Source organism: Podarcis vaucheri, assembly GCF_965113315.1.
Source record: "Podarcis vaucheri genome assembly, chromosome: 12".
Classification (NCBI taxonomy): Eukaryota; Metazoa; Chordata; class Lepidosauria; order Squamata; family Lacertidae; genus Podarcis; species Podarcis vaucheri.
The window spans coordinates 14079311-14105809 of record NC_138750.1 but is presented as its reverse complement, the minus strand read 5'-3'; the positions used below and the strand labels follow the sequence as shown (position 1 = coordinate 14105809).

The 26499-nt window shown below is 44.6% G+C and overlaps 2 protein-coding genes across 4 annotated transcripts; both read right to left on the bottom strand.

Moving 5' to 3' along the window:
* Nucleotides 1-349: 349 nt before the first annotated feature.
* RPSA (ribosomal protein SA) lies at nucleotides 350-6861 on the bottom strand. Its single transcript, XM_082193178.1, has 7 exons — nucleotides 6707-6861; nucleotides 4534-4700; nucleotides 3270-3388; nucleotides 2847-3092; nucleotides 2195-2323; nucleotides 716-887; nucleotides 350-499 (listed from the first exon to the last, which is right to left on the bottom strand). Exons 2-7 carry the CDS (start codon nucleotides 4664-4666, stop codon nucleotides 405-407), a joined length of 894 nt encoding a protein of 297 aa, XP_082049304.1. The 5' UTR covers nucleotides 4667-4700; nucleotides 6707-6861; the 3' UTR covers nucleotides 350-404.
* Nucleotides 6862-13033: 6172 nt separating this feature from the next.
* SLC25A38 (solute carrier family 25 member 38) lies at nucleotides 13034-24910 on the bottom strand. 3 transcript variants are annotated; one of them, XM_082193129.1, is made up of 7 exons: nucleotides 24829-24910; nucleotides 21322-21443; nucleotides 20502-20586; nucleotides 19612-19791; nucleotides 19289-19457; nucleotides 17871-18037; nucleotides 13034-14544 (listed from the first exon to the last, which is right to left on the bottom strand). In XM_082193129.1, exons 2-7 carry the CDS (start codon nucleotides 21441-21443, stop codon nucleotides 14422-14424), a joined length of 846 nt encoding a protein of 281 aa, XP_082049255.1. In that variant the 5' UTR covers nucleotides 24829-24910; the 3' UTR covers nucleotides 13034-14421. The 3 variants fall into 3 exon arrangements, with proteins under 3 accessions (XP_082049255.1, XP_082049253.1, XP_082049254.1); XM_082193127.1 differs by lacking the exon at nucleotides 24829-24910 and adding an exon at nucleotides 23915-24053; XM_082193128.1 differs by lacking the exon at nucleotides 24829-24910 and adding an exon at nucleotides 23787-23874.
* Nucleotides 24911-26499: the final 1589 nt, after the last annotated feature.

Below are 26499 nucleotides of genomic sequence, written 5' to 3'. Positions count from 1 at the left end.
TCAAAGTTAATGTGCTGGCCCAATAGTCTACTTAATTCAAAAACATGACCACTAGCTGATAAAATTTATCAGCTGCCACGGGGGCCCTGCCCTGTGTAAAACACTGTAAGGCATCATAGCATGGATGTGACCAAAATTATTCAAACATGCCCTGTAAAATACACAATCACTATAAAACATCCTTGATGCATAAACTTCTAAAATTTATCAAATGTCAGATCGTAAGATTCTGTAACATTGTGGGTGACTTGATTGTGCATGTGCACGATGCCTATTTTATATATATATGAGCTCATGGATCTCAGAGCACACCAGGATAACACTGCATATCAGAAAAGCAAGCAAAGCCTTGTATTAAGAAAGATCTTTATTTTTCACTGTACTCATGAATTCCTGTAGATGTATTAAGACCATTCCGTGGCAGTCCCTACCCACTCAGTTGCCTGAGCAGTGGGGGCTGCAGACCAGTCTTCAGTGGCAGGCTGTGCACTCCAGTCCTCTGGGGAAAACAACATACGTAAAACCACCATCAGAAATGTTAAACTCAAGCAAACACCCCCAACCCTCCCTTGTCATGTTTGAGAACTAATAAATCTCGAGATTTTATCACAGAAACCTCTGTTGGAGAAGATGGAAACACCACTGACGCAAGTGCCAAATAACTTTACAGTTCGCTGTCATCAAGAGATGTAGTTTCATCTTTCAAGATACTTACCAGCTGGGAATGTTGTCTGTATTGGCACAGACGGCACTTGCACTCCTTCAGACCAATCAGCCACCTCAGGCTGCGGCGGAGCAGTGAATTCGGGTGCAGGCGCAGTCCATTCGCCTTGGAATTCCTCCTTTGTAACCGCCTTCTCAGCTGCAGCCTGCTCCTCCTTTTCAATCTGAGAGAGAGATTAACGCAAGCTAATGTTACAGATATATTCTGCGACGGACAAGCTATGGGCCTGCCTCCTGGTGACCCGGCAGCTAATGAGAGCTGGAGAGACCCAGAGCAAATCAGGAGAAAGCAGTATTTAAGTTAGATGCAGAGTTTTAAGAGTCACAATAGAATCAGAGTTGGAATGGACCCTGAGGCTTATCTAGTCACCTGGAGTACTGTGTCCAGTTCTGGGCACCACAGTTCAAGAAGGACACTGACAAACTGGAACGTGTCCAAAGGAGGGCAACCAAAATGGTCAAAGGCCTGGAAACGATGCCTTATGAGGAACGGCTAAGGGAGCTGGGCATGTTTAGCCTGGAGGAGGTTAAAGGGTGATATGATAGCCATGTTCAAATATATAAAAGGATGTCACATAGAGAAGGGAGAAAGGTTGTTTTCTGCTGCTCCAGAGAAGCGGACACGGAGCAATGGATCCAAACTACAAGAAAGAAGATTCCACCTAAACATTAGGAAGAACTTCCTGACAGTAAGAGCTGTTCGACAGTGGAATTTGCTGCCAAGGAGTGTGGTGGAGTCTCCTACTTTGGAGGTCTTTAAGCAGAGGCTTGACAACCATATGTCAGGAGTGCTCTGATGGGGTTTCCTGCTTGGCAGGGGGTTGGACTCGATGGCCCTTGTGGTCTCTTCCAACTCTATGATTCTAGTCCAACCCCCTGCAATGCAGCTATATGCAGCTCTCCCGTACAGGGATCAAGCACCACACCCTAATCAACTGGGACATGCACCTTTCAGAGAGGGCAGACACGGATTGTCTGCAGGTTAGACAGGGACCTAGCAGATAGGTATTTGACTCTCCCTGTCAAGAGTCGGGCTGTCAGTGTGAGCAACTGGGGTTTGAAGCATCTGAGTGGGAATGGCTAGGCAGGGCAACCCAGCTTTGACCCCATCAGAGGAAATTAAATCCCAGAAGGGGCTGAGTGGGTGTTGCTGGTTAGAACACCGATAGCCATTCTAGCTGGAAAAGGTCTACCAAAGACTTGGTTCAATAGAGCTGTTGAAAGGTTCCTCTAGAGTTTATGTATGTGACTAACTTTGGTGCCCCACTAGTGAAACCATCAAGTGTCAATCACACATAGTGTAAACGTTAAAGAAACATTTTGCTCCAGAAGTGCCTCCTCATACTGTGAACCTCTGGGTAGGGACTGAGCGGACAGGGTACGGTCCATGCTGCTTTGCCAAGGTTATGCTCTCCTTTTCCTTCCTCGTCCTAAAATCCCAACACAATACTGTGTGCCAATCCGAGCTTACCTCTTCAGGATCCCGGTAGAAGTAGAGATCAGGCATGACCTCCCACGGGTGCTCACGGGAAATAGTACCACGCATACGCAAGACCTCACGAGCCAACATCCACCACATCAGGCCAACTGAATGAGCCCCCTGGAGCACAGATTAGATATTTAGATATTTAGCCATTAGGACCAAGATTCTCAAAATAATAATAATTCAGAAAATTATAGGGTAAATTGGCAAAAATCGTATTTTATTAAAAAGCCACAGGCAATCAAGTTTTGGCAAGACTGCTCAGCAAATTCAAAAGCAGAACAAAATAATTAAAAATAAGGTAGGTATGTCCCTCAACTACCTGTATCATTTCTCATAAAGGTGTGGCAAGAATCACTATCAAACTCCACTCATTGGACCGTGAAAGTCCTTGTGGCGTTAGCGAAAAATCCTGCCAAGATTGATGTAGCACAGTTCCTACACTCAGGAGTTCATTGGCCAGAAACTGACCTCAGCTCTGAGCTCTAACAATGTGCACACAACCCGTTTCCCCCCTCCAAAACTAGTTGCTGCCTTCTATCAAAACACAGCAGTAAGCTTTGACTGCAAACTTTGAAAATCACACCCAGAAAATGCCTTTAAAAGAAAACCATGGATAGACATAAAGAGTATACACTACCTTGTTGTTGCATGGGATTGCAATATCCACATAGCGCAGGGGAGAATCGGTATTGCACAAGGCAATGGTAGGGATGTTTACATATGATGCTTCAGTCAGTGGCTGATGGTCAGCTCTCGGATCAGTGACTACCAAGAGGCGGGGCTCACGGAAGGCAGCCTGGATCTGATTGGTGAAAGTGCCAGGAGTGAAACGGCCAGCAATTGGTGTAGCTCCAGTTGCAGCAGCAAATTTCAGAACGGCACGCTACAGTGGGGAGATAATAAGAAAGGTTGAAATAGTTGAATTTCTTCTACAATTTATGCTGCATTTTCAACAGAAACCTGGCTTGCGTGGTTATTTGGAGACAAGTGCTGACACATTTGCAAAAATACTAAAGCCAACCCCATCACACAATTCGCATTCCTAGACATACTCCCATACCTGTCCAGTATTCCTGGAGGAGATAACGCTCACATCAGCCGGGTTCTCGATGGCAACAATGGCACGAGCTGCCAAAAGCAGCTTTTCCCACGTTCTCTTCAGATTGATGATGTAAATACCTACATAAAACGCAATGGTGCTTTAAATAACAGAAACTGGCAACTGGACGCACTTGTATTGAATCTTGCTTCCCGACTGCAGTTGTTTGCACTTGTCTTTCCCCCTTGTTAAAATGATACGAGTGCATGAGAATGAAAAATGGCTCCAAAAAGACATGGGGATGTACTGATTTCATCCTCTGGTTTGCCTTCATCTGGGAAGTGACGATTCAAAGGAATGTGCAAGTGGCATGAGGGTTCCTACACTTACTGTTTTGCTGTGGTTACACTTCAGAGGACAATTTTGCAGAAGGGGGTGCTTCCCTTCCCACTCATAGTGCCTCAATAGTAAATGCAGAGGTGCACGTTTACAAAGTATTATTAAACATGTCCCTTCACTTTATCAAGCTTGGCATGGCTGTGGCAGTGACTACTATCAAACTCCAGTCATAGAGCATAGCTCTCCTGGCGTTAGCGAAAATCCTGCCAGAGTTTACTGTAGCACACTTCCGACACTCAAGAGTTCATAGGCCAGAAACTGACCTCACCTCTGAGCTTTAATAGCGTGCAGCTAAAACCAAACATGCAGATCAAGCTGCCTGAAATATATCGCATCTTACTCAAGCCACCAAAGCTATTCTTTGTGACATGTCTCCATGATAAACATCAAACACAAAGAAGTAAAACAAAGTACAAAAAAACCTGTCCTGAAATGTAAAGAACCCCTAGATGTCAGTTTACTCCAAGAGTACTGCAAGATAGGCCAGGGCAAGGAACAGGGAACCTGTGACCCTTTCCACATATTGTTAAGAGAGTTCTCCCATCAGCCCTAGCAAAAATGGCTAATAAACAGGGATGGTGGTAGTTGTAGCCTAATAACATTTGGAGGGCCAGAAATTCCCAGCCCTGGCTTAGACATAGAACAATTGACAAAAGCAATTCACTTATTTGAATAGGCAAGTTCAGCATGTGCATTCTTGGCAAGGAATAGGACTAAAGGAAGTGAAAAGCACTAACAGTAGTATATAGACTGAATATATAAATAACTGAACAGAAAAATGTAAAATCCAATGCTACTTTGCACTCATAAGCCACTGCTGAGTCTAGCATCGCCACAAACAACAGACTATTAAAAAAATCACCCTGACATTCTACAAGATTCTTACCATCACTTTTTCTTTTATAAATGTACTGTTCCATCTGAAAGTCAAGATTGGTGCCTCCCAAGTGGGTTCCTGCAGCAAGGAATTTGAGGACATCTTCCTCCTTCATCTGCAGAACATCAAGACCTCCGGACATTGTGAAGTTTCCTTTTAAAGCAACGACAGGAAACCTAAAACAGAATCAGCTTATATTAGTATGGGATAGGAACATCACTGTCAGGTCTCCATGCCAATCTATAAAATAAGAGCAATAGTGAACTACTGTCACTGCAGAGGCAAATATATGATTGCAAAGTCCTCTTCAATACAAGAATGATAAAAAACCTTGGGTTCTGCATGTGATTTACAGTAACTTTGTGATTTAAGAAAGATCTTAAAGGTAAAGGTACCCCTGACTGTTAGGTCCTGTCGTAAACGACTGGGGTTGCGGCGCTCATCTCGCTCTATTGGCTGAGGGAGCCAGCATTTGTCCGCAGACAGCTTCTGGGTCATGCATGACTAAGCCACTTCTGGCGAACCAGAGCAGCAAACGGAAACACAGTTTACCTTCCCGCCAGAGCGGTACCTATTTATCTACTTGCACTCTGACGTGATGTCAAACTGCTAGGTGGGCGGGAAAAAGATCTTATATAAGATCTTATATAGTGGCAATTGAAGAGGCAACCTCATCACATGTCTGGCCTAAAACTGTCATCTAAAAGCAGCCATTAGGCTGCAGCAGAGGCAGAGATTGGAAATAGGATCCCTGCATCAGCTTTGTTGGGCTTCTCTTCTCAGCCGTTTCCATTTATGCTGGTCATTTAAAGAACTTGGAAGCATGCAAACTTGGGTGATCCTAGCAGTGGTTTTATGCAACCTGCTCTGGGAACCTTTTTTGGCTGGAAGATCATAAAAGTGCTTCAAATAAATAGGGCACCTTACAACAAACTGCAGCAATTCAAAATTAAAAATTGCAACCTTTATGCTCAGCCTATTATATAAAATTAATTACTATTAAGTTTAAATTGGTATCAAAATTATGTTTTCTTTATATGTTTCTAAAGGGTTTCAACCTTCCTGGGAGGCTATTAAGCAACAAAAGCCCATGATTCTGCTGCCAAGCTCAAAATATACACAACCATCATATAAAAGCGACTATGGTCTCCAAATCAGGGGAAACCATTCAATGCTTGCAATGGAGTAAAATTTCTTAGAAAGGCCAAAGACGACTACTCATCTGGGAGCTTTTTTAAAAAAATGGAAGCAGATATTTTGAGGCAAATTAACATTTTGTCTGTTTTATTTACATTGTACAGTAGATGTTATTCCCAGACTCTGGAACTCCCTTCCTAGAGAACTTAAAACCGGCTCTCTCCTTGCAGTCTTTAGAGAGACCTTACAGGCTTTTGGAAACTGACTGCAATGAAAAGGCTGGTGCAGCACAGTTTTCACTGTCCTTTTCAATATCATGTATATACACCTAATATGTTGTCCTTTCTAACGATCGGCCCCCCCCCCCCGCATCTATGTCCCTATTTTATCTGTAATCTGCCTCGAGTCCTTGTCAAAGGGGGGGGGGGAGGAATGGCAAGGAACATCAAATTAACTATGTAACGACGTCAGGATTCAGAATTGCTTCAGCTAGAGGTGAAGCAAGGAGCGATCGCCGGCATCCATTACCTTTAGGCACCAAGGAAAAATTATTCCTATTCTCCATGACTTTTGGCTAACTGAACCGTCCAGGGCCATTTAAACAGTGTTCGGGTGTGTTATTGCTCTTGCTTGCAACGAATTTGTGTGTTATATATGTGATATATATCACATATATATTTGTGACATATATATATGCATACATATATATACATTTGTGCTATATTTGTGTTATTATAGATAGATAGATTGCAAAGCGCTCTGCGGATGAAGGGCGGTACGGAAATCCAGTGATAGCAATGTATATATTCCTGATCTGGGTTAAAACCTCAGCACGGGTTGCGCTCGGGGCCTCTCAGGGCGCCCCCAAGGCCGGGCTATTCCGCTGCAGCTGCGAGGCCTCGAGCGAAGGGCCCACCAGCGGAAGGGGGACCAGCCCCGTCTTCTCCCCCCAAGCTGCCGCCCCGGCTCCCTCTTCCTCCTCCGAAGGCGCCTTTTCTCTCTCCCCCCCCCCCAATTCCCCGCCCGCTTCCCCGCGCCAACTCACGCGGCTACAACGCCGTATGGAGGCCTCCCTGGGGTCGGAGAGAAAGAAGGCCGCGGCGCCTCGTGACGCCTATATATAGTCGGCCGGCCCGCCAATCGCGAGGCGCTTCCGCCGGGAAAGGTGTGGTGACGTCAGGGACTCGGTGCAGGGGCGGGGGGAAGCGGGACGCGCCTGGAGGGAAGAGTTCGGCGCCGCATGCGGCGGCGCCGCCTCTCACTTCCGGGGCTCTGTTGGAGCGCCGCCATGTGCGGGGAAAGCGGAAGAGGGCGCGAGGCGTCGCTGAGCCACGCAGCTATTCACCCTCCGAAGCTTTTGCGCTCGTCGGTGTGCTTTGCGCAGTCAAATCCACGCCCCACTTGCGCGCTGGAGGAAGAAGAGGCGGGGCATGAATGAAGGGGGGATTATAATTAAATTTGAATTTAATTTAATTTTAAATTTCAATTTAATTTAAATTTAAATTATATTTAATTTTAAATTAAAATTATATTTAATTTTAAATTAAGTCAACTTTTAAATTAAAATTATATTAAATTTTAAATTAAATTTTAAATTAAGTCAACTTTTAAATTTTATTTCATTTTATTAAAACTCGAGAGTATATAGACTCACCAGGCCCAAGGAGATCCCAAAGTTTGCAGAAGGACAAAAAAAGAAAAATTGCAGGGGAGTCTAAACAATCCAGTGAGGACTGAGCATGCTCAGTGGCCACAGAATGCTGACTTGGGCGGGGAGCGGAATGGAGTATCCTGGAAGAGGGCAACCCCTGAGCAGCAGCGTCCATGAGAAACGTTTTGTTGCAAGACCCCCTTGCATATTTTGTATCTCTATAAAAAAATTCCTTCCAGTAGCACCTTAAAGACCAACTAAGTTAGTTCTTGGTATGAGCTTTCGTGTGCATGTGCACTTCTTCAGAACTAACTTAGTTGGTCTTTAAGGTGCTACTGGAAGGATTTTTTTTATTTTGACTATGGCCGACCAACAGGGCTACCTATCTGTAACTTGCATCTCTATAGTTTAGCAACAGCACTGAATCACGTGGAGTACCAGTAGTAGCCTGTGAGTGGCAACAGAGGCCACTTGTTCGCCTTCCCAGTATTTACCATTGCTTCTTCCTTCTTCCACCTCATTTAAGGAACAGCCTTGAATAAACGGAGCTGACGTTTTTTGGTAGGCAGATAAGACTACAATCCTACAGGAAGCAAGTTGTATTGAAGTCATAGATTGTGTGTGGGCAAATATAATGGCATTTGGAAAGCATTTATAAAAATAAATATATGTATATCTGTTAGAATAATAATTTCACCTACGTACATTTGTATTTGACAGGTATGTGAGGAATTTTAGTGGAAGGTTTTTGTATTTTTAAAGCATTTTGTTTCCCTTTTTTTTAAAAAAAATCACTTTAATTGGAATACCTGCAGTAAAATATAAATATTTTTAAAGGGCATACGTCTGAATAGGTATGCATTGAAATACACTCAGTCCAGCAGTCAGTGAACCTGTGTAGCTTAATCCTGATTACTGAGAAGCTCCATCACTCATCCAATCCCCAGGCAGTCATGTGTGGGTCCTATTCTGTGTCGATCATTCATTTGGTAAGGCTTATTCCCAAACAAGTGTGTGTAACTTCCAGTGCCAGATTTACAAATAAGCTAAACAAGCTATAGCTTAGGGCCCCATTCTCTTGGGGCCCCCCAAAAAATTAAAGGAAAAAAACACCTGGATGTACATTTACAAAATATAAGATAAAAAAACAACATACAGCAACAGTGTTTTGTGTTGTGTAGGCTCCTGTGATGTAAGTAATGGGCATCGCCTGCTAGCCTGCTCCCTAAAATATCACAGGTTTGCTCATTTCTATATATAGGGTGCCTACATTCTGCATGCACTGGTTGAATGGCAACATGTGCAAATGGCTTTAGATACCTATTTGGTCCATAAATTACCATATAGCATATACTCAAAACAAAAAACAGCGACAATTTGTTGTTGACAAAGGACAGCTGGACATATAAAGGGCCCCATTACCTTCAGTCGCTTAGGGCCTCCTCAAACCTAAATCCGGCCCTGGTAACTTCAGAGTGATGTGGCCCAATCCTAAAGCAGAAACAGGCTCCATTCACTCCTGCACTTAGGACTGCAATCTTCCCGACCACCTGATTCTTCCGCAGGTATATTTACAAGGTGAATGTTCCTCATCCCTTCAGCACATGCTATGAACAAAGCGGGTGCCAGAATTCATGTTAGTTACTGTCTTACAAGATCCAAACTCAAGATCCAACGGGAAAAACGTGTTTGGATCCAGTAGATCTTGGGCTTTCTCAGGTGTGCTGTGGCTACACCAGCAAAAGTCCATCACCTGGGTTCAGCCAGGGCTCAGCTAAAAGAACGCACACCACCGTAACTTGCACCAGCAAAGTCCAAAAAGTGGTGGCCGTGGGCAGAACAGGCAAGGAGAGATTTACACTGGGTCATGTGACCCAGGGCCCAGTCCTCAAAACACGAGTCAGTGCTATGGGTCAGTTTGTCTGGCTGTTAACCAGAAGGAACTGCTGTGGGCACGATTCCTGTGTTGCAGGGGGTTGGACGTCCCTTCCAACTCTACAATCCGGTGATTCTTTGATCATGTCACACTCGCCAGCCAATGGTAGCTTTTCCCAGAGACTCCTGAACGGAGTTTAGAATAGGGGCACCTTAAACCTGTGTAAATTATGCCAGTTTCCTATAGCTAGGATTGCTCTGTCTGTACAAAGTTAAGAAGCAGGCCAGAAACGGTCTAAACTTTGCATTGTTGTTGCGCATACAACATCAGTAAGGGGCAAACATTTCCAGCCTTTTCTGTGTCTGTAATGAGCAAAAAGGCCTTAAACAGCCTTGCTCAGAGAAATAACGACTTTCCAAAAGAGGGGTAGGCAACCTAAGGCCAGGGGGCCGAACACAACCAATCCGCCTTCTAAATCCGGCCCACAGACAGTCCGGGAATCAGCGTGTTTTTACATGAGTAGAATGTGCCCTCTTATTTAAAATGCATCTCTGGGTTATTTGTGGGGCCTGCCTGGTGTTTTTACATGAGTAGAATGTGTGCTTTTATTATATTTGTGGGGCATAGGAATTTGTTCATTTCCCCCCCCCCAAAAAAAAAATACAGTCCGGCCCACCACATGGTCTTAGGGACGGTGGACGAGCCCACGGCTGAAAAAGGTTGCTGACCCCTGCTCCAAAAGAAGCTTACGCAAATCAGCATATAAAGGTATGCGAAAATAAATGCTGAGGCAGTCTGCTAACTGCAACAGTTCTGCTGTGTAAGGAACGAGGATGTGTACTAGAGTTTGCCACTCAAAAAGGACACACAACACAAGCTGCATCTTTAAAGCACGTTCAGAACACACACATACACCCCGAATCTGAGTACTGTGGTTTCTTAAGGGTTGCTGGGAAATTTAACTCTGTGAGGGGTAAACTAAAGTGCCCACCATTCTTTGGGGTGCGGCAAATTGCTTTCAAGATATAGCCACAGGTATACTCCACTTGCCCCAATCTTCCCCTCAAAAACACAGGATATTCCATTAGGTGCAAGGTGCTGTTTTGACTGTTTGTTGCTATAGCCTCTCCTGCGGTCTGCGGCTGTTTGGGGCTGATAAGCAAAAAGCATCTCCACCCAACTTCCTTCTGATAAGACAGATAAGACAGCCTGTTCAGCAGCTGCCCCTAGGCAGAGCATAGCTGGATTAAGACCTTTAGAAGCCCTAAGGACTTTAAAACATTTTGTTGCCCCCATATATATCGACTTCAAAATATAAAAAATAAGAAACTTTTGTTTTTTTGAAATGAAACAAAACCTAGTAAGATGGAAAATAATGATTATTTTTGTATACTTCCACTTTATTTACATTTGAAAAACTTCTTCCTACTTTTCCCTAATTGCAAACTGTTTGCTCAGATCCTCAAAACTAGTATTACGTACCGCCTCTGCTTCTATTCTTAAGTCGAGATAAGGCGTTCAGCCTGCCTTGTTGCTCTTCTGTTGGGATTCTTAATTTGATCCCAGAATGTCCCACTTTTCCGTTGGAGAAATGTCGGAGGATATGGCATGAAGCTCTTAATGCCAGTGATGAAAAGAGCTGAATACATCATTACCATCACGCAAGCACTGTTTCCTCAACAGTATGCTAGCAACCATCAGCTGCAGTGTAGTCTGTGTTTGAAGCTTTCTTTACCCAATTCGGTTCCATGATCACCCAGTTCTACAACAATCTATTAAACTCTTCCCATTTCAAATGTGTGGTTGGCACTTAAGCAATTTATGAACACATAAAGCACAGGCAGAACCTGCAAAGGCAACCACCACGAGTCTCTTGATTACACTAGGGCTGTTTTGATGTAAAAACGCTATAGAAGTCCTAGAATCGCAGAAATGTAGCGTTGGAGGGGACCCTGAGAATTATCTAGTCCAACTTGCAATGCAGGAATATGCAGCTGTCCCATACGGAGATCCAACCTGCAACCTTGGCGTTATCAGCACCACACTCTTAACCAACTGAGCTATCCATTGTTTCATCTATGAGACAACCACAGGCAGATTTTCTCACCACTTAAAATAAGATTGAACCACATGAACCGGGTGGTGCACATGCAGGGACGCGGACTTATAAAAAATATTGGGGGGGCCCGGGAAAGCTCATGAATAATAAATAAGCTCATGAATATACAAATAAAGTGGCTCCGGCCCCAAATAGGGCAAGCCACGCCCCCCAGCCAGCCGATTGGCTGGGGGTGTGGCCAGTCGGGATTCCCCTGTTCTCGCGGGGGCTGAAACGAAGCAGCGAGGCAGGAGCCCCCGCCCCCGGGGATTCCCTAATCTCGCGGGGGACGGCTGGGGCTCTCAGACTAGGGCGCGCGGCTGGCTGGCTGGCTGGCTGGCTGGCGAGGGAGCAGGTGGGGAGGAGGCAGGGGATGGCGGCGGTGCTCTGCTGGAAGGGCGCCCGAGATTATTGGGGGGGCTGAGCCCCCCAAAAAAATTTTTTGAGGGGGCTCGAGCCCCCTCAGGCCCCATGGAGTCGGCGCCTATGTGCACATGAACTGGCAAAATCAATGACTCATTTCAGCAATGTAGAGAGCAGTTACAGCAATCTAGCCTCATTCATGTTTTGCATGGATAGCCAAAAACAGACACAGCAGAAGCAAAAGAGAGGGAACGTCTAGGATTCTAAGCCCTCCAGCACCTAGTTCCCTAACCACATACCCCCAGCAGAGACTGGTATCAGACACATCACGGGGCATTTGTTTCCCCCAACCCCAGAGAACGACTCCATGCTGTACATGCAGCAAGCCCCAAGTTCAAATCCACAGCGCAACCCCACTCTATACAATGTATAGGAGAGGGAAGGTTGTGAAGAGGTAATCTTTATCTGTTTTAGTATTGCAACTTTTGCTTGTTTTGAAGTATGGTTGTGAATTTTTCTCAATTGTATTGTTTTATCTTTTTGTAAACTGCTTCGAGGTATGTTTTTTTAACAAGCCAGCAGTGTATGAATTTCATGAAAACAAATAAATATGCTGATATGTGGGCTTTGTTGCTATTTCTATGGATGTGGCTTCCATTTTAAGATTTTCCAAGTTTTGCATTTTCCACTCCCTTCTTTAGACTGAGCACGTATAGAACACAAGAGCGCATCTTTCCCTGCAACCAATATAATAAACTCCAGATTGATTAGATCTTGCCATCAGAGGCATGGCTCATATCTAGGAAGCCGTGCATTTAGTATTGTAGGCCCAACCTTCTAGAATTCCCTTCCAGTTGAGGTCAGACAGGCACCCTGGGCCCAGCTGAATCTCCATTGCCTATTGAAGACATTTTTAAAAAACTTCAGAAGGAATTTTAACATAAGTTTTATTTTTATAGTTTGATTTTATACTGTAGTTTTATTTTTATAGTTTTAATGGATTTATACCTTTTCTGTACTGTTGTATACCACATGCATTTAGACAATTTATATATTGTTGAAATGAATAAAATAAATAATTTTGTTCTGGAACTCAAGTCCATGAGACCTTGATGAGATATTTAGTTGTGAAGACTCACTTGATTTTTCACATCTGGCACATACATTTTCTGACTGCTAGAGCTTTGACTTATCCATGCACATTGCTGAAGGCCAGATGAGTCTTTGAAAGTCAGCCTTAAGCCCAATTAAAATTACTCAGCCTCACAGGTGATTCACAGGTTTACTACTAATCTGTTTAGGGCATTATAACTGTCAAACTTTTAACTGTTGAAGTATTGGAACCACCAAAACTAAACTAGAAGAATCTAAGTTGGAAAGAAAATTATGCTTGCAAGCTTTTTTCTTTTTCTTTTTAATCAGCAATTTAAAAATTCAGTGCTTCTAATAATAAAATAAATGGCCAAAACAAGTTTCTCCAAGCACTCCAAAGTCAAACACAGTCCTTTCAGAGGCCAAAGAGATCACCAAGTCCTTTCAACATGTTTCCAAGGCCACAGATCTTTGGACCAGGTTTCTTATGAACATGGAAAGTACAGACATGACAACACAAATATACTTTAAATGCCATTCTGTCCCCAGTTTGCTTTTCACCCACTCTAATTTATTCACACAAAAGACAACTGCGGCATGGCCTCCGATGCTGATCGCTGGAGCAAGGAGTGCAAAGAAGGGGAAAAGTCAGGCAATACTCAGCTAGGAGAAAGCTAAATAACAGCAAGATAGGACAGTCCCCCTTGCCGAAGGCAGCTGGACTAACAGCAACATTTAAACAGATAGCTTAAGAGGGATTTGTCCCAGCATCTGAGTTGTGCCTTAAGTAGATTTGTTCTTCCACTGTTTCGTGCACACAGAGGAAGACTGAAGAGACACAGGAGTGCTTAATGGCAACCATTTAAACTCACTGACTACAGGGTTTGGCACACTAAAGCAATCCCACAAGGCAAGGATGGGGAACCTGTATCCTTCCATTAGTACTATCAACTCCCATCAGCCTCAGCCAACACTGGTAATAAATAATCAGGTTTGTTTTTTCTGGTAATAGGGATGATGGGATTTGTAGTCCAACAAACAGCTGGAAGGCTACAGGCTCCCTGCCCTTATTATAAGGAATGCTAAATTTCTGCGTCCCACTGTTGCTTTCCGGCGATGCCACTGTTTGTTCTTTCTTACCAACTGCACCAGACACACTGAAACAGACACACTTCCTGTCGCCTCTCCTCTTTACCCTGTTTTTGTTGGGCGTACAAGCAGAACGCATTACTCAAGAGGAGAGCAGGCAGGAGAGTCAGCACACAATTTAGGAGTCACCGGTTCGGGGTGCTAGGTTCAGCCACCCCAACACCGCTTTCTTGAGAGTCTTTCCTGTGTTCTCTTTGGAAGTGGCTCAGGCTGAAGAGGACTTCTGGGAAAGGGTTCTTCTGAATAAGGTGGGCCTTAGCAGCACGTCTGACACATGCACCTGACACCAAGAAGTGCACTCGTATGTCAGGTATGGCAAAGTCTCCCTGGAATGCTCTTCCCGTCATGACCAAAGCAATATTTGGCTCCCCTCTGTCTCACTTACAAAAGCCTGGTCCACAGGCTTGGGCAGCGTTACCCCATAAACGGGTGCAAGTCACCTCCCATATGGATCAGATCACCAGTTTCACAAAGCAACTGCAGCGAGTGGAAGAACTGGATTAGGCCGCTTTGTTCTTTGGCAGAACTCACTCAGGATTTTAAGCCCATTTTAGACATCATCTGTTCATAGACAGTCCACGCCATGGCCGCCATCAGTGTTCGTCGCAAAGCTCTTGGGACGGCACCTCGGAAGAAGCCTATTAATCCGTAATCCTGTAGGAGGAGAAAGAAGCAAGTGTTGTTGTTACTCTCAAGCATGCAAACCCTTCAGCAAGGCACATTAATGCTGCAGCAAATGTTCACCAAGTTTGATTTTCGGCTAGAGGTTAGGGTGGTTAAAGAATTTTCTAAGAAAAAAACCCCAAACCTGAATGAATAGTCAGCGTTTTCCAAAGCTGTCACAGCTGCTATCATTTCTCCTATCTGCTTCTGCATCAGGTTTTTATTCTGTCTAGAGACCCTCCTTCTTTGTAAAAAACCCCAGAAGCTTTCCTTTTGGGAATTATAGGGACAGAACTACCTAAACCGTATAGAAATTTATTAATGTACCGTATTTTTCGCTCTATAACACGCACCCGACCATAACACGCATGTAGTTTTTAGAGGAGGAAAATCCGTAGGCATGCCACCCGTAGGCATTCCCTCCATAACATGCACAAACGTTTCCCCTTACCTTTTAGGAGGAAAAAAGTGAGTGTTATGGTGCAAAAAAAAACGGTATGTGACTACAGCGGCAAGAATGTTACTTGCCCAAAAATGGAAAGAAGAAGTGGTCCCAGCAAAAGGAGAATGGATACAAAAATTTATGGAATACGCAGAAATGGGAAAACTTACCGATAAAATAAGAAATCCAGATACAGTGGTGCCTCGCAAGACGAAAAGAATCCGTTCCGCGATTCTCTTCGTCTAGCGGTTTTTTCGTCTTGCGAAGCAAGCCCATTGACAGCCTAGTGGATTAGCGCTACAGCGGTCTAGCGGCTTTCCGTGATCAGCTGTTAAGCGGGTTTTCAGCGGAACAGCTGATAGGCGGCTTAGGAAATGGGGGGAGCGGGAAAAAACCCGCGGGGACGCGCAAGATTTTTTCGTCTTGCGAAGCAACCCCATAGGGAAATTCGTTTTGCGAAGCGCCTCCAAAACGGAAAACCCTTTCGTCTAGCGGGTTTTCCGTCTTGCGAGGCATTCGTCTTGCGGGGCACCACTGTAATGTTTTTATAAAAGAATGGAAATGGTTTAGTGAGTATTTACAAATAAATTGTAAAGAGATAGGAACATTGGCAGGATTACTGTAATAACTTGCAGTTTTATAACAGTATATATTTAAAGTGCGTAGATGAATAAATGAGTAAATTAAGTTAATTTGGATATGCAGAAAATATTCAAAATAAGTTTAAGGAACCGCAGAAAGAGGGGGAAGGAAGTCAAGTTTTGAAATGTCAAAATGATTATAAAATTATTGAAATATATAAAATTGAAAATAATAAAAACATAAAAATAATACTAATGAGACACTCCCTCTGTTACCTACGGGTTTAGCATTAGCTAGGCAAGGATCACATAATGAAAATTATTACATGGTACTAGGTGTTAACAACGCTCCACATTCCTTTCTCTGGGTTTCTTACTAAAGCTGGATGAAAGGAATCTGGGGGTGCTCAAAGTGTTTCAGAAGTGTGTTTAAAGGAAATCCAGGTTTCTGAAATGGAGTTGTGTACATTTTCGTCAGGGTTAAGAATGGTCAATATTATTATTATTATTATTATTATTATTATTAGGAGCAAAACATTAGCCAATAGGCCTGGTCTTTATTCAAACGGCTGTTGCAACAGGACTTGTATGTCTTAATAGGACTTAATAGGGGGTTGGACTCGATGGCCCTTGTGGTCTCTTCCAACTCTATGATTCTATGACCTCCACTCACCCCACAAAAGCAGCAGGAAGAAGCCAGAATGGTCAATATAATTATGACCCTACCCAGGCAGGTGAGAAGGAAGGAAATTCATGTGTGCATTCATTGAGCAGATAGTCCTTTGAGCCAACCCTATGCCTTGCTCTTGTTCCCTTAACCTAGATAGCAGTCTGTCTGTACCATAACTTCAGAGTCCCAAGTAAGGTATTCTCATGTTGCAGATAGCAAAATATATACCAAATGCTTACAAAAAAGGGGCAAGCATTTGCCTTATGGACACAACAATGCTTAGGCACAAATGCTGATGAAGGAACTTGACAGATTCTCTCACTTGCGAAGACGAAAATGTTTTGTATCGGTCCAGCTGATCAGCATAGAAACCTAACAAAAGAAACTGCTCAACAGCTACTCTTTGAACGACGCTAGGAATTATTCAAAAGGATATACTTGTGCATCTAGAACCATAAAAGATCTAGTTTGGTGAAGAGCAGAACAAGTGAATCATTCAGTGATACCTTAGCTTAATGAAATATTTCTAAACTAAATAAATTTCTCGGGAAGGGTTGTGTTATCTTTCTCCCTTTTAATTGTGTGTCCAAAGGACAAAGATATGGTTTACAACCATTTGTTCCCAGAGCAGAGCTAGCCCAGAATTGCTTCAGTCTGAAAGCAAGCCAAGAGTGATAAAAAACCCTAAAAGTAGCACATCCAGATCCTATAATTTAGCTATTCATGAAAGTATATCTGTCATCAAAGTACGCTCTGCCAGTTTAAGAGCCAAAGTACTCTTTCAGACCTGGTACAGTCGTACTTCGGAAGTCAAACGGAATCCATTCCGGAAGTCCATTCGACTTCCAAAACGTTCAGAAACCAAGGCGCGGCTTCTGATTGGCTGTAGGAAGCTCCTGCGACCAATCAGAAGCCGTGCCGGATGTTCGGGTTCCAAAGAACATTCGCAAACCGCAACACCAATTTCCAGGTTTGCGGCATTCGGGAGCCAAAACGTACGAGTGCCAAGACGTTCAATTTCCAAGGTACAACTGTACTGCAGTGGGCATTCTCTCCACATGTAGGAAGATGTCAGGGAAGGTCTATGCATACACAAAACAACACTCTCACAATTTTGCAACCCCGAAACAAAGTTGTAAAGTCAGAACAACATATGCTAAGTCCAAAAGGTTGATGTGCAGTGATTCTATACTGAATTTGTAAAATTCAGTATAGTTTTGGAGGGGAGAGTGAGGAGATAGCAAGCCTAGAGAATGGGTCACAATGTGTGAACAGGGTTTGCATGTAGAAGTTCCCAGTTTCAGTACATAAACGATACTGACCTCTAGGTCCAATGGTCAGATATAGTGGTATAGTGCACCTTTCTGGGAAGAGAGTTGCTCACATCACTGAACACTCACTAGCAGTTTTTGGGGGTTACAGATAAGAACAAGCTCAAACTGCGTTTCTGAGAATCTGTTATTATTTTGCCTTTCCCCCCTAAAATGGACTCAAAGAGACTTACAGATAAAAATAAGAACAGCCGATGACGCCAGTCTACTCTTGCCTCAAACATAGCTGCAAAGCCTTAGAAAAAAAGAACAGTATAAAAATGTGATTAGTTAATGAGCAAACTCAACCTTACCCTGAAGATGAAGGCAATGGCTTGGCGCATCCGGAGGTGTTTGTCGGATGACACCTGCACGTGGGTTTTGATGACGTCAGCAGGCTGAGTTGCCAGCGATGCCAGAATCCCTGCAACAGTCCCACAGCCAAAGTTCACTAAAGGTGAGAGTGCTGGGTCCACTTGGTCTGGAAAAGAACGAGGAAAAAACCATTTCACAATCAGCTTTCCGCAGGAGAAAAGAAGGGTCACAAAGTCTTATGCCAAATCTTTCTTAATCATCTTAAAACCTCAGTAACAGCCACTTATTCCACCTAAAAAGTACTTGGATAAAAGGAGATTTCAGCTTCCTTAAGCAACTTGTCACATTTTCCTAACTGTTCCTCCACTTAAATCTAGCTTCATTTTATATACAGAGCTGCTTGTTCCATCTTCCTTGTCCTATCTTTAAAATTATCCCAAAACTAGCCAGTCCCCTTACCCAAATTTGCCTATTCCTCCCAAACCTTGCCATGTGCCTTGCCCTATTCTGAGCAAGTTTTTACTCAAAGCAAACCCACTGAAATAAATGAACCTAACATAATCCTGTTCATTAAATGTAGCTCCGTCCTTATGACTTTCTAGTTTGATTTCCCTGCAGCATGCTTTCAAACTGGCTCTGACATTTCAAACAAGTACTAACCAGTGTTGAGCGTTTGTCACAGTCCTATTAAGACATACAAGTAAATAAAGTAAAAGGTGTCCGCCAAGCCAGCTTCAATGGCATTCAACTTCATTGTGGCATCATCCCATTGCTGACTCAGAAATGTGCTCTGCTGTAACTTCCTGGACCTTACAGTGTTCAGTGCTAATCTGGCACAGCTAGGTAGCTGACTAAACAGATTACTCAGCAGATTACATCATGGTGTTTTCCCCCTGCAGAGTAAGGCGGCAATTCTATTATGCAACAGACTTACTTTTCTTTTAAGTAAACATGCTTAAGACAGGGTTGCAAAGAGACCAGGCACAGAATAGACTATAGGCAAAGGACTATGTTTAAAAGGAGTGTTTTAGAAGCAGCATCCACCACGACGAAATTTCAGTCACAGAAACAATCGTGCATAGAAATATTCTTCACCAATTATCAGGTGACAAGAAAATGACACGTCTCCAAAACTCTGCCAACTCTCTCGAGTGTAGCAATCTGCAGTTATGTACACCAACAATGACTGGTGCATAGCAAATATTCGCCAAGCAAAATTACATTGCTACAAATATTGAAATGTGGCCTGTCAACCCACCATTCAGTCATGCAGCTCATTCTCTGGTCAACCAGGTGAATAAATACTTCAATGGCTCATCCTGATTCTGTTGGAAAAGCCTGATGTACCTTATCTAAACCCTGCAATTTAAATTCCGGGAACAGGAAGCTGTGAGGACAACATTACAACCACCCTTACCATATGGTGCTATCTTTTTGGTTTGTGTGTAGAACATCAAGTAAATGCCAGAAAAGGGTGCATCACGCAGGAGTGTTGCAGTCAGACCGCTAAACAAGCCCTGGACACTTTCTGACCGATAGATGCTCCTCAGGGCTCCATAAATACTTTCATAGCCGTACCTTCCACACTGCAAACCAAACACAAAAGTGAAATTTAACACCTAACAACGAAAGTGTCCTCAGGCTGTATAGTTGAAGGGCAGCAACTGACCTATACGGACCGGTTGAGGGACTAGTACAGCCATTATTATTATTATTTTTTAAAAAGGTTACAAAACTCACCTCATACCGTGTTTTCACTACAGTGATAGGCAGCATGCAAACCACAGCTACAGTACGCGAGGTTCCACCCAGCAAAACAGACTCCAGGGCTGTAGGAGAACGATCCAGCAGAAAATGCTGCTTTATCATATATAAGGTGCTGAAGTAAATCCCTACTCCTGGGATACATCTTGCAAAGGACTGTGAAGAGATGAAAGGGCAACAGTGGGGAGAGAGAAAATATTTAGTGGTAAGGCCACAACGGAAATTCTATTGCATATTTACCGTATTTTTCACTCCATAAGATGCACTTTTTCCTCCTAAAAAGTAAGGGGAAATGTCTGTGCGTCTTATGGAGCGAATGTGTGGTCGATCGCTGGCTCCCTTTCCGGCCCCGCCTCCTTGCCCAGGCCTCCATTGTTGAATGTGCTGCAGACGGAGGCTGTTTCCCCAGCGACATGTGACTGGCTGATTAGTTTATCTGCCTGGAAACTGTAGAAACGGCTCCCTTTCCTTTCCTAAAGAAGCTGCAAAACTGTGAGTTGAACCCCATAAAAACAGGATTTTTTTCCTTTGCAAAGTAAGCTCAACAACTTTGAGCTGATCCTCAAAAAAACCGGGGCTTTCCCCCTTCCCTCCTCTAAAAACTAGGTGCGTCTTATGGGGCGAAAAATACGGCATTTCTTTTCAAGCTACGTGGCCGGCTCACAATTCAAGACACCATAAACACGAGGCTACATTTTCTACAATCTTAGACCTACTCAGAGCAGAACCATGGAGATTAATGGAACTAAGTTAGTCACGTTCATTTATTTCTGTTAATAGGGTGTTCATCTCACAAGGAGACAAATGAGGTTAACTCCAACGAATCCAAAAGAAAAGAAAAACACTGTTTTATTTAGGCAACTTACCGGAGAAACACCCTTCCACAGCCCCAGTATACTTTCTGTGCGAACCACCTTAAAGAACAGAGTTACCATGCCAACACGGCCTGATCTGCAAGGAAAACCCAATCAGAGGTTAAAAACAGGCACACATAATCACAAGTCTGTTGATAGGAAACACACTGCAAAATAATCCTTTCCTCCTTCCATTGACCAAAGCCCTCCAGAGATGAGCAGGTATACCAAGCCATTCCTGCTTCTCTGAACAAGTTATTCGATGTCCATTTAATACACAAAGAGGCTTGAATCCTGCCATTCTTCTCTATTTAGCACTAACATATTAGTTTATGGAAACACCACGTGAAAAGGCCAATACATTACTTTGGCATGTGCTTACATTTAAGTTCATGGTATCTAGAGTACTTGCTGTTTCATTGGCTTTTCGGGGCTTCCAGTAAAAATGATCCATGTTTTTTAAGATAGTTCTAGCTAGATCAGTCACTCAAAACATGACTGGCTCAGACATACAATCGGGATGATTTTTTAAGTTTGGAAACCTCATTGTAAGCCAGGGTGATTGCAAAGTCACAGCCCATAATCATAATTACTAATTATTAATCATCCTGGCTATCTACTGACTGAGACCACCATATAAATGCATTTATTAGATTAAAAACTGAGGCTGAAATATTCTCTTTCCCCTCATGGTCTTGCAACACCTTTTGGAAGACCTTTCCTACTTCATTTGCCAAACACTTTTCACCCTCTTCTGTTCTCATTCTGTCTCTATTCCAAACCTCTAACACCAAGGGCGTAAGCGTCTCTTCTTGAAATATCAAATGCTTACCCATTGACAGATGGCTGTAGGGTCTGCAGGCGGGTTTTAAGCAGGTCTAGAGGCTGGAATAGCAGGGTAGAGCAGGTCCCACTGATGGAGCCACAAACAAAGGCTTTCAGCACAGGGTGCATCTTCAAAGGAAAACAGTGCAATGTTAAAAGAAAAAGCCTTTAAATGGGACATATTATCGCCAGCAAAGACATAATATATATATTTTAATGCTCAATTCAGGATTTGCTTTCATAAATGGTATCGGTTAAAATGCTCAACAAGTTGCAATTTAACGCCAATGTCCTACAATGCCTCTCACATGTTTAGGCCCGTTGGAAGTCTTGTGACAACTGTGCATGATTTCAACTAGTTATAGAAATGTAAGGGACCTCAATGCAGGTCAATTGACCTCAAAGGGGCTCAATGGGGATGGGGGTGGTGCTGTCGGTTAAACCACAGAGCCTAGGGCTTGCCGATCAGAAGGTCGGCGGTTCGAATCCCCGCAACGGGGTGAGCTCCCGTTGCTCAGTCCCTGCTCCTGCCAACCTAGCAGTTTGAAAGAAAGGCAAAGTGCAAGTAGATAAATAGGTACTGCTCCAGCAGTACCTATAATTTATCAATTATACCCTGCCCATCTGGCTGGGTTTCCCCAGCCACTCTGGGCGGCTTCCAAAAGAATATCAAAATACAACAGTCTATTAAACATTAAAAGCTTCCCTAAACAGGGCTGCCTTCAGATGTCTTCTAAAAGTTTGGTAGTTGTTTATCTCTTTATCTGGTGGGAGGGCGTTCCACAAGGCGGGCGCCACTACCGAGAAGCCCCTCTGCCTGGTTCCCTGTAACTTGGCTTCTCACAGCGAGGGAACTGCCAGAAGGCCCTCAGTGCTGGACCTCAGTGTCCAGGCTGAAAGATGGGGGTGGAGACGCTCCTTCAGGTATACTGGGCCGAGGCCATTTAGGGCTTTAAAGGTCAACACCAGCACTTTGAATTGTGCTCGGAAACGTACTGGGAGCCAGTGTGGGTCTTTCAAGACCGGTGTTATGTGGTTTAATAAATAACAATGGAGAAAGGCTCCTGTCCCAACTCCCTTCTCCCCTCAGCCAGAGACCAGAAGCAGTCACCTAACCCTAACACCACCCCATACACCCCAACCCCTTCCAACCCCTACCCCACCCCCTATACATGCTACCCTCCTATATCCCAGGGTTTACAAGTTTAATAAATAACAGTGAAGAAGGGCTCTTGTCCTGAGTCCCACCCACCCAGAGACCAGTAGCGGGCCCCCTCCCAACCAAGCTGTGAGGGCCTGCAACTCTACCCGTGCTTATGCGGGAGCAAGCCAAACCACCACCTGGTAGAGGCGCCGGGCCGCCTTACTGCAGGCGGTGGGATGCCGGCTAGCAAAAGATCCCCACCTTACAAAGGGGTTGGACTGGATGACCCTTGGGGGTCCCTTCCAACTCTACCAAGAGGAGCCACGGAAAGCCTGTGACCTCCATGCGCTTGCCTAGCGCCTCCTTTTCCATGCCCTTTCCTCAACGCACAACACGAGGCTGCCAATTCCCAACTTGGTGGTTCCCTTCTGTATTTTAATTTTAATGTTGTACAGTATTTTAACCTTGTTTTTAAGCTGTACTTGTTTTTATATTTGGTGTTAGCCGCCCTGAGCCCAGTCTTGGCTGGGGAGGGCGGGGTATAAATAAACTTCTTCTTCTTATTATTATTATTATTATGGGTTTCATTCTCTACTTCGTGGACCGCCTCAAGACCTTTAAACCGAGGGGCGGTATACAAATTCAATAATTAAAAAAATGAAAAAATTCCTTCCAGTAGCACTGTAAAGACCAACTAAGTTAGTTCTTGGTATGAGCTTTCGTGTGCATGCACACTTCTTCAGATACATGTGTGCATGCACACGAAAGCTCATACCAAGAACTAACTTAGTTGGTCTTTAAGGTGCTACTGGAAGGAATTTTTTTATTTTGACTATGGCAGACCAACACGGCTACCTATCTGTAACTAAAAAAATGAAGAAAGGCTCCACTCCAGAGTCCCAGCCAGCCAGCTAGAGACCAGAAGCGGTCACCCACCACCCCATACACGCCACCCTCAACGAACCCCTACCCCACGCCCCTATACCCCCACTCCCTATACCCCCTACCCTCCTACACCCCCAGGTTTACAAGTTTTATAAATAACAGTGAACAGTGGCGTAGCGTGGGTTGTCAGCACCCGGGGCAAGGCAAGTAATTTGCGCCCCCTAACCCGTGGATTTTAGCACTGGAGCCAGGTAGGGGCAGAGAGCTGCGAGTGCGAGCGCCCCCCCCCCCCATGTTGCGCCCGGCCCCCCCTGCACCCCCCACGCTACGCCACTGACAGTGAAGAAGGGCTCTTGTCCCGAGTCCCACCCCCCCACCCAGAGACCAGAAGCGGGCCCCCTCCCACCCAAGCTGTGAGGGGCTGCCCCTCTGCCCGTGCTTACTCGGGAGCAAGCCAAACCACCACCCGGCAGAGGCGCCGGGCCGCCTTACTGCGGGGGGGTGGGATGCCGGCTAGCCCAGCCCAGCCCCCCCCCGTTTGAGTAAGGGGTGCCCCCCGTCCCCCACTGACCGCCATGGCCTCTCGGGCCCCCGGCCAACTTCTCCTCAGCTCCGCCTCGGGCCCCGCAGCCGAGGGCATCCCACGCAGCTCGCCGCCGGGCCCCAGCCGCGCCGACGCCTCCGACGCCCGGCCAATCCGAGGCGAGGGGAGGAGCCTGGCCACGTGAAGGGGAGGCGGGGCTTCGCCTGACGCCCCGCCCCCAAGGCCAAAGGACCGCGCGCCAAAGAGCAGTGATCACGGAGAGCGCGGCGGAGGCTCGGGAGGGGGAACTCCCGGGGTCATCTAGTCCAACCCCGCGTGCAGGACAAGCGGCTAAAGCGTCGCCTGGCACACGGGCGCCCAACCTCGAAGCAGAGGAAGGAGGGTTTGCAACCGGCAGCCCCCCCTGCAAAAAAAAAAAAAAGAGAAATGAAATGAAATGAAAAAGGGTGAAGGAAGCAGGGTTTGCAGCCAGCAGTGCGCCGGTGCCTTTTTTAAACTCACTTTATAGAATCCTAGAATCGGAACTGCAGAATTGGACAGGATCCCGAGGGTCACCGAGCCCACCCTTTTGTGGGAGCCCGATTTTGGCACTGGAAACAAATCCCCAGGCTTTGTATAATACATACATACATAACCACATTTTCTCTTAATTCTAAATGTATTTCTGCACCCTTTTAAAAATCGTAATAATTGCACAGATTATACTTATTTTTATATGTAATCTCCGCAATAAAAGTATTTGGTGGTGTTTATTTTCTTGACACGTGCTTTATATAAATAAATTCTGTTTCTAGGTACCAAGCTGGTTTCCATGATCACAAAATGTATTTGGGGTTTTAATCCCTTTGCAGCACAGCCGAGGCTTGGTGGGGAATTTATAACGGTGTTTTAAATACCTATGATGAGCAGCCCGATCTTAGGAACCTGCCTAGTTTTCTTACCACTGAAAAGTTCCACCTTGTTTCCTGCTTCGCGTTTGCCTGGAACAGGGCAGGTGGTTCATTTAAGACTCTAACGGCAGGTGCTGATGGAATTGAACCTAAAGATTACTAAGGATCTAGGAATTGAACCTAAACTTTATTAAGGATCCTAGAATTAAACCTAAAAATGATTGAGGATCCAGGAATTAAACTTAAAAAATACTAAGATCTGGAATTAAACCTAAAAATTGCTAAGGATATTGGCCGTTTTCAGCTCCTCTCTTGTCAATTCTGCTTCGATATACTGTATGCTATGAAACGGTTTGGGTCGCCAGATCTTGTCAGACTGCAACTCCCATCATCCCAAGCACGTCGCTTGGAGATGACGAAAGAGCCCGGTTACAGAAAGGAAGGCGGGTGGTTAGCTCATTACCGCGGAGCCAGGGAAAAGTGTAGAGTCACGCATGTCCATAGGTTGAATTTCAGCTAGTTTTCATAGATGAAAGCACATTATAAAAGCTTAGGGAAAACAATTGGATTTGGGAAAGAACTTGGAGCCTAATTCTGGTACTGAAAAGAAATCCCCAGGCTACACACGAGTTTAGCCTCTTTCCCAGGCTTCTTGTTGTTTAGTCGTGTCCAATTCTTCGTGACCCCATGGACCAGAGCACGCCAGGCACTCCTGTCTTCCACTGCCTCCCGCAGTTTGGTCAAACTCATGCTGGTAGCTTCAAGAACACTATCCAACCACCTCGTCCTCTGTCGTCCCCTTCTCCTTGTGCCCTTCATCTTTCCCAGCATCAGGGTCTTTTCCAGGGAGTCCTCTCTTCTCATGAGGTGGCCAAAGTATTGGAGCCTCAGCTTCAGGATCTGTCCTTCCAGTGAGCACTCAGGGCTGATTTCCTTCAGAATGGATAGGGTTGATCTTCTTGCAGTCCATGGGACTCTCAAGAGTCTCCTCCAGCACCAGAATTCAAAAGCATCAATTCTTCGGCGATCAGCCTTCTTTATGGTCCAGCTCTCACTTCCATACATCACTACTGGGAAAACCATAGCTTTAACTAGGCTAAACATACCCAACTCCTTCAACCATTCCTCATAAGGCTTGGTTTCCAGACCCTGACCCTTGATCATCTTGGTTGCCCTCTTCCATAATGTTGCTGGGTGTTTTTAAATCTGTTTTTGGTTGATCCTTAATTCTTATTTCTTTTAATTAAATAGTTGTTTTAAACTGCTTTTACTGATAATTTTATTCCTTTGTGTGTGTGTGTTTTGCAAAGCACAAAGACGTGGATTTAAAAATTAAGCAGTACAGGCAACCCGCCATTAACGTTACATTTTGAGGCACCACGTGCATCAATTAAATTGTGTGTATTTGAAACACTGTTGGGAAAGCCCCCCAACCCTCTGTTCTGCCCCCACCCTGCTCTGCCCCTCTGGGTGACGTTTTTGACATTTATCAGTCACTTTTGAGTTATGTGCATGTCCACAGTTGCACACATATTGAACACGTGTTCATGGGTGTTCGCCTAAATATAAATGGTATGAAATAAAAGAATAAATAAACTGCAAGCTGTAGCCTGCTGTCTGCCTTCAAGAATGTATCTTTAAGAAAGTATTTTAAAGAATGTATCTTTTAGAACATGGGTAGGCAAACTATGGCCCAGGGGCCGGATCTGGCCCAATCACCTT

Coding starts and splice junctions, on each gene's coding strand:
- SLC25A38 (XM_082193127.1), bottom strand. CDS start 23,983: ATGCCCTCGGCTGCGGGGCCCGAGGCGGAGCTGAGGAGAAGTTGGCCG. Junction 19,792..20,501: donor TGTGGAAGGGTGTTTCTCCG/GTAAGTTGCCTA, acceptor ATCTCTTCACAG/TCCTTTGCAAGATGTATCCC. Junction 18,038..19,288: donor CAAAAAGATAGCACCATATG/GTAAGGGTGGTT, acceptor GTTCTTTTCCAG/ACCAAGTGGACCCAGCACTC.
- RPSA (XM_082193178.1), bottom strand. CDS start 4,666: ATGTCCGGAGGTCTTGATGTTCTGCAGATGAAGGAGGAAGATGTCCTC. Junction 3,389..4,533: donor TTATAAAAGAAAAAGTGATG/GTAAGAATCTTG, acceptor CGTTTTATGTAG/GTATTTACATCATCAATCTG. Junction 2,324..2,846: donor CAATCCCATGCAACAACAAG/GTAGTGTATACT, acceptor TCTGTGCTCCAG/GGGGCTCATTCAGTTGGCCT.